The sequence below is a fragment of the Vitis vinifera genome, chromosome 2 (assembly GCF_030704535.1).
Source record: "Vitis vinifera cultivar Pinot Noir 40024 chromosome 2, ASM3070453v1".
NCBI classification, from domain to species: Eukaryota; Viridiplantae; Streptophyta; class Magnoliopsida; order Vitales; family Vitaceae; genus Vitis; species Vitis vinifera.
The window spans coordinates 10,760,294-10,775,342 of record NC_081806.1 but is presented as its reverse complement, the minus strand read 5'-3'; the positions used below and the strand labels follow the sequence as shown (position 1 = coordinate 10,775,342).

The window sequence follows — 15,049 nt, the reverse complement described above, 5'->3', positions numbered from 1 at the left end:
CTTTCAACTCCTTAAGCTCCATAGGTGCCATCCTGTATGGGGCCTTAGACATAGGACCTGTTCCTGGTACCAGATCGATGGTGAACTCCACCTCTCTCTCTGGTGGCAAGCCAGGCAAATCCTCTGGAAAGACATCAGGATACTCCCTTACTATGGGTATGTCTTCCAACTTCAAATCACTTTCATTACTCATCACACTCGCCAAAAATCCTTGGCAACCCTTCTTGAGCAAGCTACTAGCTCGTAAGGCTGAGATCATACGCAGTGGTCTGTCCACATGCTTCCCTTCAAAGCTAAACTTAGGCTGACCAGGAATACTAAACGTCACCCTTTTCTCAAAACAGTCAATAGAGGCATGGTAGGAAGCTAACCAATCCATCCCCAAAATCACATCAAAATCCTGAAGGTCAAGGAGTACTAAATCAACTGGCATTTCCCTATAACTAATCATCACAATACAATTTCTAAGCATTCTACTAGCCACAACAGAATCTCCCACAGGAGTAGCAACAATCAAATCAAAGTCCATGCTAGCAACAGGCAAACCCAACAAACCAGCAAAAGATACTGAAACAAAAGAGTGTGTTGATCCAGGATCAATCAAGACTCTAGCAAATAAGGTGTGGATTCGGAGAGTACCTGTCACCACATCAGAAGTGGCCTGAGCATCTCGATGAGTCATAGCAAACACCCGTCCTTGGGCTTTGGGTTTTTGTTTATCTACCTTATTTTCCTCTTTAGGCTTCCCAGTGATGAACTTCCTATTCTCTGGACAATCTCTGATCAAATGTCCTTGCTTCCCACAACCAAAGCAAGCTCCAGTCTCTCTATAGCATGGCCTACCCCCATGCTTCTTACCACAAGTAGGACAAGCCCCATCCAAATTCTGCGCTGCCTTCCCTTTATTCTGATTTCTTCCTGATGTAGACCTTCGCTGTGCTTGATTACCATGAGCACCATCACTCCTATTTCGCTTCCTTTGCTGTTCCCTATACTGAAGAAGCTCCTCATTATCTTTCTCTGCTATAAGGGCTCTGTCAACAACCTCTGAATAGACACCAAGCTTCAGAATAGATATCTTGTTCTTCAAATAAGGCTTCAATCCATCCTGAAACTTTAATGCCTTTTCCTCCTCTGTAGCAATCAACTGTGGGGAAAAACGTGATAACTCTGTAAATTTGGCCTCATACTGAGCCACAGTCATATCCCCCTGTTCCAAACGAATAAACTCTCCCACCTTCTGCCGCCTAACACTGTCAGGGAAATACTTCTTGTAGAAAGCCTCCCTAAATTGTCTCCATGTTATGGGTCCCTGATCCTCCAAAAGTCTCCTAGTCATACGCCACCAATGATCTGCCTCTTTATCTAACATAAAAGCTGCATAAGAGGCTTTTTGCTCCTCAGAGCAATCTATGACACCAAAGAATTTCTCCATCTTAAGGATCCAAGCCTCTGCCTCTGTGGGATCTGTAGCACCAGAAAAGTAAGGAGGACCCAATTTATTGAAGTCATCAAAAGAGTTACCCCTAGAAGATGAAGACTGTCCCTGAACATTAGTCCCAACAGCTCGAGCTTGGCGTTCAACTAAACCAGCTAGTGTCCCAAGATACCTATAGATCTCTTCTGCACTCACGGGAGGCAAACCCTCAACTGGAGGTACATCATCATTAGCCTGACTGTTTTGGGAAGATGCAGGTCTCCTTGGTGGCATGGTGTCCTATAAAGCAATAGGTGTAACTAAATTAGTCACTAAAAAGTCAAATAAGTGAATCAGAATTGTAAGGAATAAAAGGAATCACACTAGATGAAGTTGAAACTTAAACTAATACGTCACTCATCTATTCCCAAAGGTACACTAAACAAGTTCCCATCAAGATCACAACCTAGTGCTCTTCTGATACCACTCTGTCACGCCCCAAGACCCACTCCAAGGGCGTGACGGTCATTTCACACCTCAAACCCGAAGGCTTAAAGTATAATCTGACCCAAACAATCATATTGTAACTGGATGTTACCAATTACCAAATACCTGTTCAGAGTAGCGGAACAAAATCTAAAATCCTCAAAATTCAATTACCAAATAACTCCCAAATATCAAATGATCCAAATGAACATAACTAATAGTTAAACAAAATCCAACATAAAATCCTAAGTCAAATCCTAATGATGACCATTCCTCAGCCTAGCCATCACTCCTCACCCGACCTAAGAGTACCTGAAAAATTTTCAACAATTGGGAATGAGCTCACAGCCCAATAAGGAATATTAATGCAATTCATGGATCAAATATTTTCATTTCAAATAGGAGATATCAATTTTTTTTTTCTCATCAAATATCAGAGTTTCAAAAATACCAATATATTCAAAATTCAACCAACAAATTTCATATCAAATTCAAACACTTTCACATCAGACTCAATCAAATCCATTCAATTTTTTCATTACTCTGGTTATTAAATATCAAATGCCCAGTTAGGTGGGACTTTTCAAATGGGTGGCTAGCCTCAAATTGTTCTTGGTGGACGGAACCAAACACTACTAGTACTAGTAACCTCTAACCAAACCCCTAGAGGCTGGGGTCCAAATCAATTACATTCCCACCATGAAATGTAAAGGTCAACTATTATATCCCGTTGACAGGGCCGAATAGTCAACTATTATATCCCGTTGACAAGGGCCAAATAAATTAGAGTGATGTTTTTTGTTCAAGTATTCAAATTTACACAACATAATATCTCCATATTTTGTGTCATAAATAAAACAAAATATTCCAACATAACATTTAGTGCAAAACAATTTGATCCATGCATGGTAACAAAATATCATTTTCTTTTCCACAATTCAAAATAACGCATAAAATAATTTAATTTTATAAATATTACATTAACTTCCCTTACCTCAAAGGAAGTCCTTGAAAGCTTGGGAGAAGGATAATTCTGAAAAATAATAATCTACTCTTCACCTAATATAACATAAGAGAAACAATTATTACTATTTATTTATAATTTAACTAATCTATTCCTTATTTAAATAAAACTAATAAATTCCCAATTTGTTTCTAATAACACATTACTAATTTAATTCAATTATAACTTTATTTCATTATAAAATTCTATATATATATATATATATATTTATATTGCTAAATCTCTTTTTCTATTCATTACAAAAATACCATTATTACTATTATCTTATTTATTAATCTAAAACTAAATATCATTTTCATTTTTTTTTATTATCCAATTCAATAGCTACCTAACCATTACTCATTCTCGGGTACACACCAAAAAGCAAGTTTTTTTTTTTTTTGATGATGATTCATTATATATATATATATAAAAGCCTCCATAGCCCTCTGTCACGCCCCACCTGTTTTTTTTTTCTTTTTTTCCTTCCTTCTTCCTTCTAGTGTGCACACGCGTCTCTTCTTTTCTTATTATTATTATTATTATTATTTTTTTATTAACTTTTTCTAATCCCTTCCACCACAAATAACAATATATTTATTTACTCTTTTTTTTTTTAAAATTAACCCTAATCTAAAATCGAAATATTCCAAGGAATTTTTTTTTCTAATAAAACTTAAGATCTCCCAATACTAAAATCAAAATATTAAATTTTCACTATTTGATATTAAAACGAATTAAAAAAATAATTTAACCCTAATCTAGATTTGGGGTTTTCCAAAAAAAAATATATCTAATGTGTTTGAAATTAATCAATGAATCTAAAATATTAAACTAGGGGTTAGAATCTTACCTATAGAGATCTGTTCTTCAACCCTGAAATCTGACTCCAACCTTACATTCTCTGGAATTCTGCGAACAGGAACTCTATTCAGAAAAGAAGGGAAAGAATAAAATTTCTAATTTATACCTAGGGTATTTATTTGTAAAATTACACTTTTACCCCTCTTCCACTTTATTAAATTAATTAATTAACTAATTAAATTATTAATAACAATTTCCTAAATTACCCTTAAAAGAAAATGCCTGGGCGTTACATGTATTGTTTCTTAATTGCCCATCATTCTATTCCATAAATCATGGGTGGCCTCAGATCAGTTTCACAAAATTCTTCCTTCAACTTGACAGAAACCAAATGAACACTATGAAAACACTTTTTCCCATCGCCAAAAGTGGAATATAAATAGTAACCTTGTTCTATTTTAGTTATAGAGGGATTCAACAAGAGGCCCACAGAAATCCTATTTAACATATTGTTTTCTGTGTTTTGTTTTGTCATTATATATTGTCTAATAATTTCTACATGTTTCATCACTATTTCAACAAAAACCCATTAAAGAAATCACAAATTCAACAATAAAAAATTACCCTACAATTCATTTGTCCATTTGCCACATGTCTAAATTAAGGAAAAACGAAAAAAAAATAAATAAATAATTGAAATGTATTTTTATTGACCAATTAGAATTGCCTCCCAAGATCTATAATTGCTTCAAAAGGTCCAACATACATACATTATTAGACCTCTTGAATAGAGTCAAAAAGATTTTGTGAAAATTGAAGATTTTCGCATAAAAGTAAGCACTTCAAATTAAAACATAGAAGTCGAAATGCGAATTGGAAGTACCTTAAATTTGAGGTGTTCAAGAAGTGGCCACCATCAGATTGACAGACCAAATCCAAAGAAATAACATATAGTCACAATATTAATGTGTGCCAACTCTATCATAACAATATGGCACCATCCTTAATTTAAGTGTAAGCTGAAACATAGATTCAAATCAACAATATTTAATACAGGAAATAATAAAGAGAAACAACAATAGAGTAGCAAGAACTTACTTGCTATGCAGTGGCTTTCATAGTTATGGCTGCTTAGATTCAAAAAACTCAAATACAAGCTCATTATTTCTTGAAAATGCAGGTAAATCAATTATACTCAAAGAATCATTTCCATCATAAGGAAAAGCCTCGAATGAATGGACAAGCTCCTGAGCTGAGTCAAATTTCAACAGTAATTTTATTTCCTCCTGAATATGCTTCATATCTTTTGCTTTTAGAGAAGGTGCAGAAATCTAGGTCTCAAAAGGAGAATGAGATTCAACTTTTCTTATGTCCTGATTTCAACCTCCATGTGTTCTGTACTTTGACTGTTAGAGAATTGTGGGTGACAAAACAACTGAACAGGTGAAAGAAAATGAACAAAATGGGCATGAAATGATAATGAATCACTAAGCAGCCCTTTCAGATTTTAGGGTTTTGTCTTTCTTAAGTAGTTTTTAAAAGTAGATTGCCCCAAATTGTAACTAATTTTTTAGTTTATAATCTACAAACTTTTCCTAAACTGTTCCTGCTTCCCCATTCTCTTTTCCTGTTTCCCATTTCCCCAGAGAAACCTAACAAGCCATCGAAGAAGAACATGATTTCATAAGAGATTTGATGACTTCTCTTTCTTGAAGGAAATGAATCTGAAATTATTCCAACTTCTAACAACTGGGCTATTATGCAAAAAATAGGTTTATTGAAAGAAGACATAGTAAAACATAGATTAAATCGTACAAAGTGATAGAAAGCTAAATTGGTAGTTTAGGCCTTTCCATAGGCTAGGGCCATTGATTATTGAAAAAATTTGCTCCTATTGCTAGGATGAACTCGATTTAACTCCATCTAAAAATTTCTTTAACCAAAACAAATTTTCCTTCTATTTCATTCATGCGAAAATGAATCAAAATACAATAAACCCCAAAATATAAGACTTTCAGCCACAATATTTTCTCAACAGCCAAACGAATCCTGAAATGGAAAACTCATCTGTTATTGATTAATCCACAACAAGAGGAAGCTTTACTTCAGTTTCTAGAAACCTTAAAAAATTCCACCTTTGATGAAGAAATATGAAGATATGCCTCGACTTTGGCTTCATTGAAGATTTTCGGAAGATGCCTATCAAGTTTGGGTGGTCAACTTATGAAGAGACACACACTAGGGTTAGGCCAAAATGAGACGAAGACGACTTTGGGAAGATGGGTATCCATCACCTGGTCAACACGTCAACAAACAGATCGACTGGCTACCTTCGTGTATCAAACGAGCTATGAAAATGGGAATTTTCTAAGATCGGGTTAGGGTAAAATGAGAAAAAATGACATAGAGAGTTTCCCAACTTTCAAATGTTTCTCGGGTCGGGTGTTTTGTGGGTTTCAGATTTGATAACTTCAAGTTTTAGATTTTGGTGCTTATTAAATTGGGCACCTTCTTGCTGACATGGAAACTGATGGCTATTGACAGGGAAACATTAAAGGGCAATTTTGGAAATGCATATCTAAACAGTATATAGTGCACGAGAAATATAATATTTTCCCTACTAACAAGAAAATCTCATATTTCACTTATATAGGATTCCAAAATCATATATTTTCCTAATCATAGGCCGAAAACACAAGTTTCCCATTTGTAAGTCTTGCTTTACTATTCTAGATTTTTTTTAATTTTTTATTTTGTAGCTATTTTCATAATGAGCATGAACTTGTAGTAGAGTACATGCATGCCCTGCACACTACCATATGCCATGGAACAACAATCTATGGTGTACCTTGAGACTATTTATATATGCACTTTTTTGTCTTTTTCATAGGTGGCTTCACATAAAGCTTTCTTTTTAACGTTTTTTTTTTTCATTTTTTTTTCCTAATTTAACTTTTTCTTTTTGACTTTTTGTTTTCAAGTTTCTACATTTCTTTTGAATTTATTTTTTTTCAAACTTTTTTTTTGGTCTTTTTTACCTTTCTTTTTTCGAGGAAGAAATGTTTGTAATCTCCGAATACATGTTAGTCTTCATCACTTGTAGAGACAAATTTGCCTTTAGATACTTTTTTTTTTTTTTTTTTTAAATCAAGGCCAAATTCTTCAAAAATTTGTCCTTACACTCGAAAAAGAATTAAAAAAAATTAAAATTTTAAAAAATAAGGAATATTTAAACCTTGACCTTCATGTAGACAAGTTGTAGCTTTAACATGGACCAATTTCATATTTTTGGCACTTAAATACTAAAACTTTCACCAATATCAATTAGCTTGGTTTTGATGTATAGTGATGTTCAATTTTTAACACTTAATTAAAATTGAAAATACATTTAACACATGTGAATAAGTCATAACCTTGATGTTGAATGGTGTTGTATTTTTAGCATTTAATGCAACTTAAGTACTAAAGTTTTCATTCATTAGCTTGGCTTGGATGAGTAGTGGTGTTCAACTATTAACTTAATCAAAAACTGAAACTTTATTTAAAACCTATGTAAAACAAGTCATAACCTTGATGCTAAGCGGTCTTATGTTTTTGACATTTAATACTAAAGTTTTCATGCATGTCAGTTGACTTGGTTTGAGTGCATAATAGTATCCAAATTTTAACACTTAGTTAAAATTGAAAGTATATTTAACACCTATAACAGTATGTTATTTTTGTAGAACTTCCCTACGTTTGACTTGATCATTTCTCTATAAAGGGTACAGAGGCAATTTGTGGAAATTACCAATGCTCAGTCACCACCACAAAAAAATAATAATAATAAATGATAAATAGGAGAGAAAAAATATGTGAGTGTTAAGTGCAATCCCAAATTTAACTAAGTGTTAAAAGTTATAGACCTCTATACATCGAAGATAAACAAATTCACAGGAGTGAAAATTTTAGCAATTAAGCCACATTAACTTGTTATGTGTTAAAAATTGGGCACCACTATGCATCTAAACTAAGCTAATTCGTATGAGTGAAGACTTTAATATTTAAGTCACATTAAATGTTGAAAATACAGTACCACCCAATGTCAAGGCTATGACTTGTCTATATAGGTATTGAATATGTTTTCACTTTTAATCAAGTGTCAAAAGTTGGATACCATTAGGCATCCAAGTTAAGTCAATTTGCATAGATTAAGATTTTAGCATTTAAGTGTCAAAAATATGAACAAGGCTACAACTTGTTTACATGAAGGTCAAACTCCAAATATACATATTTTTTTATATTTAAGTTTGTTAAATTTTCTTTTGAAGTACAAATATAGTTTTTTGAAGAATTTTTACTTGATTTTTTTTTTTAAAAAAGAAGGTATCTAAAATTAAATTCATCTCTACAAGCAATGAAGATTAACACATGTTTAGGATTGATGAGCTTTTTTGCCTTGAAAAAAAGAGGTTAGAAGAAAAAAGATAGAAAACAAATTTAAAAAAAAAATCAAATTATTATATATATATATATACATACACACATATACATATATATATACATACACTCCTTTGTGGCTCCCTTAGATGTAACTTAGATGTAACTTGGGATATATATATATATATATATATATACATACACACATATACATGTGGTGTTGTTCCACAACATACCATGCACCATGTAGGGTAGGCATGCACTCCTTTGTGGCTTCATGCTTCATTAGGAAAATGAATCATCATCTCCAAGCTTTTATAAATATTAAAAAAAAAAAAATACATAAGGGTAAAGCAAGACTTACAAGTTGAAATATTGACTAAGGGTGAAAGGCTTTCTTGTGTGAAAAATCAAATTATTGCCTTTTTTACAAAAATAAATAAATAAATAAATAAGGAGGACAAATTGGAAATAAAGATGTCTATGAAAAAGGAAAGTGAATGTTCAAATAAAAAACTTTCTTGTTATTGCAAAATCTTCCTTTGATACCAAGTAGAAGGAAATGAATAAAACAAAGTAGTGTTTGAGAAAAGTGGGAAATAGATTATGAAATATGAAATTTTATATTAAAATATTTTTTTGACAAAAAAAAAAAAATTAAGATTGAGGAGGCTAACTTCAAGACTCATCTCGTACGCATGACAAGATATGTATATAATAAATCTTGAAGGTAGGGCATTTGTAAACAAAGAAAAAAAATAGCAGATTAAATTACAACTAAATTAATCATTAAAATTGTAATTTTTTAATTTAACAAAATTTGGGCTTAACAAGTGATAGGTGTGAAATAAAGACTAATTTAATTAATGCAAAACATCCAAGGGGTAGGTAAATTGGATTTTAAAAACCTTTTAAAAAATACTCTTAATTAAAAAGTAATTGAACAATGAATATAAAGAGATAGAGTTTAGAGAGATGTAAGCACTATTTATAGTAGTTAAATAAACCCTATCTACATCCCCTTCTTCTCAACTTCTTTTTGAGTGAGGGTTCCACAAATGTGAAGTTTCAACCAAGCTTCCAATCTCTTACAATTAGATTCTCCAGCTCTAATGGGCACTACATGTTGGAATCTTAAGTCTCTATGTTCCCTAACCTTGGATCAAATAGGTACATGCTAACTACCCTGAGTCTTTAAATCCTATGTAACAAAAGACAAAAATAACATTTTTAATATACTAGAATCTAGAGAATAGGCATTAGAAAAATTTACTTGTGATTTGGACATTCCCAAATCAATTTGGCTCGATGAAAATAAAGTCCAAAGAGTTTGGAGGTCTCATACGCTCAAGATCTTCCATCTGATGACTCGAACTACGATCATGGCACTCCGAAGTGTGGGCTTTAAAAGAGAAGAATCCTAGGTTCTCTCTCCCTTTAGAGGTGGAAGATGACTCTCACACTAAAAAGTGATGGAAACCATAAGCCCTAATAGGGTATTTATAAGGTTCCTTTATTGAGCTTAAATGACTTGAGCTCACTAAGGTTTGAGTCCCTTAATTTAGCACAAAATAGGTCCTAATTAATAAATTAACCACATAAGGTCATCTAATTAATCAATTAGCCCAATCCATATAACTTGTTCATTATTCCCCTATGCAACCTTGCATAATTACCAAGGTGTCCTTATGCATAAGAGTGAACTTAAAGTCAATCCAATCCTCATAAACCATGTCATCATGGTATATAAGCTTAGAACAGGGACTACTATGACTCATAAGAGTAATGACTCCTTTAAAATTCAATTCTGAAGTTGACTCAACATTTCATAAAAAAAAATCAATTTCACTCTAATACCCTATGTAAATAACAACAAAATGAAGTTCTAGTCTGCAACCAGTATCCATTGTATGCAAAATTCCATGAACTAGTGTCGTAATCTAACAAAGTGGTCCTATCACCTATCAAGATTATTTGTCCAATTCTTGAGTTACGGGTCTCACTTATTATGTAATTAATTGACATACTCTATCTCCAAGCAGCATATGTCAAACTTCCATTAAAAGAAATGTTATGGTCATAGTCTTTTAGATCACATGTCCTTTGGATCACCCTAAGGGGACACATAGTCTCAATCCCATGAGATATTATGGTGACTCGATTAAGAATACTTGTTGCCACCAACTTTCATCAATAGTGACCCAATACATAGGGATATATGACCACTTTAGGGTCTCATCCATAGGTCAAAGCCTCTTGGTGACTTCGACATAGGCTTAATATCCTCTTAATGTTGAAAGTCTATGCAGTATAGTAATTTGATGAATCATGACAATTGATAGTCTTACATCATGATTCAACATAGCTCATATCCAATATGCATCACATATACTAGTGCACTAGGCATGGGAAAACCATCTCGATGGCCAAGACAAGTCATCCCTCCAATTAAGAGGTAGTGCATTATATTTTCAAATGGATTACCTAAATCCATGAACTGACTATGGACAACTCATCACTCTGAAAGGAACCTATGACTTGGATCTTTTGTGCAACTCCTAGCACTCAAGTCATGTACAATGCAAGTGATTTGCGACACGTATGCTCAAACAATTGATTAATACAAAAGAAATAATAAATGGGAAACCAAGAAACATAAATAAATAAATTTATAAATGTATCTCAAGTTGTTGCATCATGTCATGCTTTCTAGGGCTCAATCCCAACAAATTCCCATTAGCCATAATGCATGCTAAGAACACATCTGACACTTGAGCCATCCTTGTGACTATTAAAGACTCTAGTAGGCAAAATCTTCATGAAGGGATATGCCATGTTCTTCACAAAAGCAATCTTCTACATAGCCACATCTCCTCTCAATACTATCTCACATATCAAATGATACTTTCTCTTAATATGGTTATTTTCGGGTGGTTTCTTAGTTCTTTAAACCGTGTCACTACCCCATTATTGTCACAAAATAGTATTGGGGGTGACAGAACCAAGGGTACTACCCCAAGTCCCATTAGGAACTTATGAAGCCAAACAACTTCCTTTGATACTTCAGAAGCAACAACATACTCAACTTTCATAGTGGATTCAACAATACAAAATCGTTTCACACTTTTCCAACTAATAGCTCCACTACTTAGAGTGAACACAAAATTGAAGGTAGACTTGTGATAGTCCTCATCAAATTGAAAGATTGAATCCATATACCCAAGAGGTAACAACTCATTTCAATGATACATCAACATATATATAATCCCTCATTCTTTAAAAAACTTGAGTATATGCTTGATTGTCGTCCAATGCTCCATGCTTGGATTGGACTAATATCTACTCACCATCCTTACAGTAAAACAAATATTTGGTCTAGTATATAACATCACATACAAAAGACTACCCACTACAAAAGCATAGGATACTACTGCATCATATACTTGACCAAAAGCTTGTCAATGTAGTTGGCTTGAGATAACGCAATCTTTCTATTCTTGTAATCCTAAAGGACCTTTATCCTAAGAATATATTGCACCTCAAGTAAATCTTTCATTTGGAACTAAGTAGACAATCAGATCTTAACTAATGACAATAACCCTACGTCATTCCCAATGAGTAGAATGTTGTCAACATATAAGACTAAAAACACCACCACATTTCCATACGTTTTCTTGTACACACAAGGCTTATCCTTGTTTTGATTAAAATCAAAAGTCTTAATAGTTTGATCAAAATGCCTATTGCATGAGCGAAATGCTTGCTTTAACCCATAAATAGATTTATGCAACTTACACACAAGGTGTTCTTGACCCTTTGCTATGAATCCATCTAGTTACATCATACAAATACTCACTTCAAGATCTACGTTATCTTGACATCCATTTTCCATATCTCATAATCAAGATGCGTTTCAATGGATAAGAGTATTTTGATGGATTTGAGCATGGCTACTAGTGATAATGTCTCTTCATAGTCAAAACCTGGTTTCTGACTATAACTCTTCGCTACCAGCCCAGCCTTATACATTTTAAGCTTTCCATCTACCCCTCCCTTCCTCTTGTAAACCCACTTCACCTTATGGATTTTATATCTTTAGGTGCTTCTATAATATCTTTGACTCCATTAAAATACATAGATTCTAACTTTACCTCCATAACTCATTACCATAAAATAACATCTTCACTACTCATTACTTTATTGTAATTTGTGAGATTGGTCTCATGTTCCTTTAAAATTGTCTCGAAGGGCTATTCCAAATACATGAACCTATCTAGTTATATAACAACCATCCCATTACGATGAGACACTAGTGTACTAGAACTGACTGGAATGGTATGTATAAGAACCTCTGAACTCATAGTCCCCTATGCTAATGTGGGAATGTCTTCAAGTACTTTCCAATCTATATCACGTTTTACCCTATTACACATCATATAATCATCTTCTAGAAATTTGACATTTGTACTAATAAATACCTTCTAGTTGACTTGACTATAAAAGTAATATCCTCTCATTCTTTTTGGATAGCCTATAAACAGAGACACCTCAGACTTGCTTCCAACTTGTCTACTTTTGGTTTTAGTAAATGTGTTAAGCACCCCCACGTGTGGATTTTTGCAAACCAGGTTTGCAACCTTTCTAGATCTCTCCAGGAGTTGAAGTTACCGACTTGGAAGACACTAGGTTGAGAATGTAGGATATAGTAAAAGATAAGAAACTCATCATAGATCTCACCATGTCCATCAATGTTTGATTTTTTTTTTCCATTACTCCATTTTGTTGTGGAGTTCCAAGTGAACTCAACTAGGATATAATTCCATGCTCCTTAGGAAAAGAATCAAATTGAGTAGACATGTACTCGCTACCTCAGTAAGATTAAAGTGCCTTGATATGTTTACCTAATTAGTTTTTTTATTCCACCTTAAATTCAATGAATTTTTCTAAGGCATCAAACTTCCTATGCACCAAGTAAACATATCAGAACCTGAAGCAATCATATGTAAACATAATGAAGTACTCATACCTTCCCTATGCATGGACACAAAAAGGCCCCCCCATACGTCAATATGCTCTAATTTGTTCTATGTTGGATTTTATAAATCCAGATAAGAATGTTTTAGTTTATGTTTGGTTCCTGAAAAATATTAAGAAAAGAAAAAAAAATGTTAAAGGAAAATGGTTTTCTCATATTTGGTTTTACCATTAGAAAAAAAAAACAAATGTAATTAATATTGGAATTTACATTAGAACATTTTTTTTTTTCTTGGAAGATATGTAGTTTCTTAATGGACACAACTTGTTTTAAAGGATGTGTCTTATATTTAAAAGACATAACCTCTTCCAAAGGATGTGTCTAGTATTTTAAAGGCACATCTCTTCTAATAAGTCATATTCAGATCTATAAATAGGGAATCCCCTCTTCCCCCCACCTCTTCCCAATGACATTTTCATTCATTCATCAATTCTCTCCACTCTCTCTTTTCTTGTCATTCAAGTTCTCTTAACTTCAAGTCTAGTCATTTATCTTTTCTACCAAATATTTGGTATTCAAGAGAGTATAAATCACCAAGTGATTTGTTGTTCTTGTGATTTGAAGTGTTACTATCACAAGAAAGTGATTGTTGTATCTTTAGAGATGATTGTTAATAAATTATAAGCACCTAAGTGGAACAAATTCGTCTTAAGGAAATAAAGTCAAACTCTAGCCTCAATCAACCTTATTTGTGAGTTTCAATTTTTTACTTACTTTATTTTATTTATATACTTATTGTACACACTTATTATCCATATATTTTCCAGTGATTTGGATAAAAATTAAAATTTATCAAAAATTTACATATTGTTAAATTATTTAATCTTTGTATAATGAAAGGAAATAAGTAAAATGAGTTTGAAGAAACGCATAAAAATAATTTATTAAATTTAAATTTATTTTTTATTTTTTTCATTTTTTATTTTCTTATACTTTTTGTCTTTATTTTCTTTTCTTCACATTTTTCTTCAAATTTTTTGGAAACCAAATTGTAAACCCCCTCAACTAAAAAGGTTTTTTATTTTATTTTTTTTCTAGCCATCCCAATAAGGAGTCGTTCTTGGGCAACCAAAGAGGACTGAAGGTGAAAGAAAACAATGGATGAGTGAGATGTATTGGGCGGCCATGGGACTGATGGGTGAGCTATTTTTTGGGTAGCCATAGTAGCTGATAGGTGAGCTGTTTTTTTTTGGGCGGCCAGATGGATGGGAAGAGAGTTTTAGTGAGAGAATGGAGAGATTTTGTTGTGGTTACAGAGAAATATTTGAGGAGCTTGGGAGAAAAAGACTATGGGAGGAGCCTGAGAGGGTTTTCACAGAAGAAAGAGCTAAGAGAGCAGAGCTGGAAGCCAACTTACTCTTTGCTTGAAATGAGCATTCCAGGTATGCCTATTCATGACCTTCTTATTTCTCATTTCCACATGGATTAACTCTCATTTTTAGCTATTCTTCAATGTATTTGGTTTGTTGATTGGTGTGGATATTATAGGCCACTCGTTTGTTTTGTGGGACTCTGAGTACGAATGCTCTATTTCAAATTTACTGTGGGTGTTTTTTACTTTTCTTGAAAATATTGGATGCTCTGTTCCTTCCCATAACTTGATGTATCAAAACCATGCTTTATTTTCTCCGGATTCCACTTGCTCTTAGCTCCTTGATAGTCCATGACATAGAGCTAAATCCTTACTATGTTTTTACGTTTTTATCATTCTTTGTTTATTGCTCCGTTTCTTGTTGATGGTGGAGTGATATTATCAATGGCCAAACTGTTGAGAGTGGAGGTTTTACGGCTTTTGGTATCAGCCAGAGGTAGTGCATTCTCTAGAAAGTATGGAAACACTACGGTATTTCCTCTTGATGTATGTGGAGTTGGTGCAAGGATGGCG

The 15,049-nt window shown here is 33.2% G+C and overlaps 1 protein-coding gene across 1 annotated transcript; it reads right to left on the bottom strand.

Annotated features, from left to right (window-relative positions):
* Positions 1-730: 730 nt before the first annotated feature.
* Positions 731-1,718, bottom strand: LOC132253168 (uncharacterized; the record flags this gene model as incomplete). Its single annotated transcript, XM_059734589.1, has 1 exon — positions 731-1,718. A coding segment is annotated over exon 1 (981 nt), but the record flags the coding sequence as incomplete, so codon positions are not given.
* Positions 1,719-15,049: the final 13,331 nt, after the last annotated feature.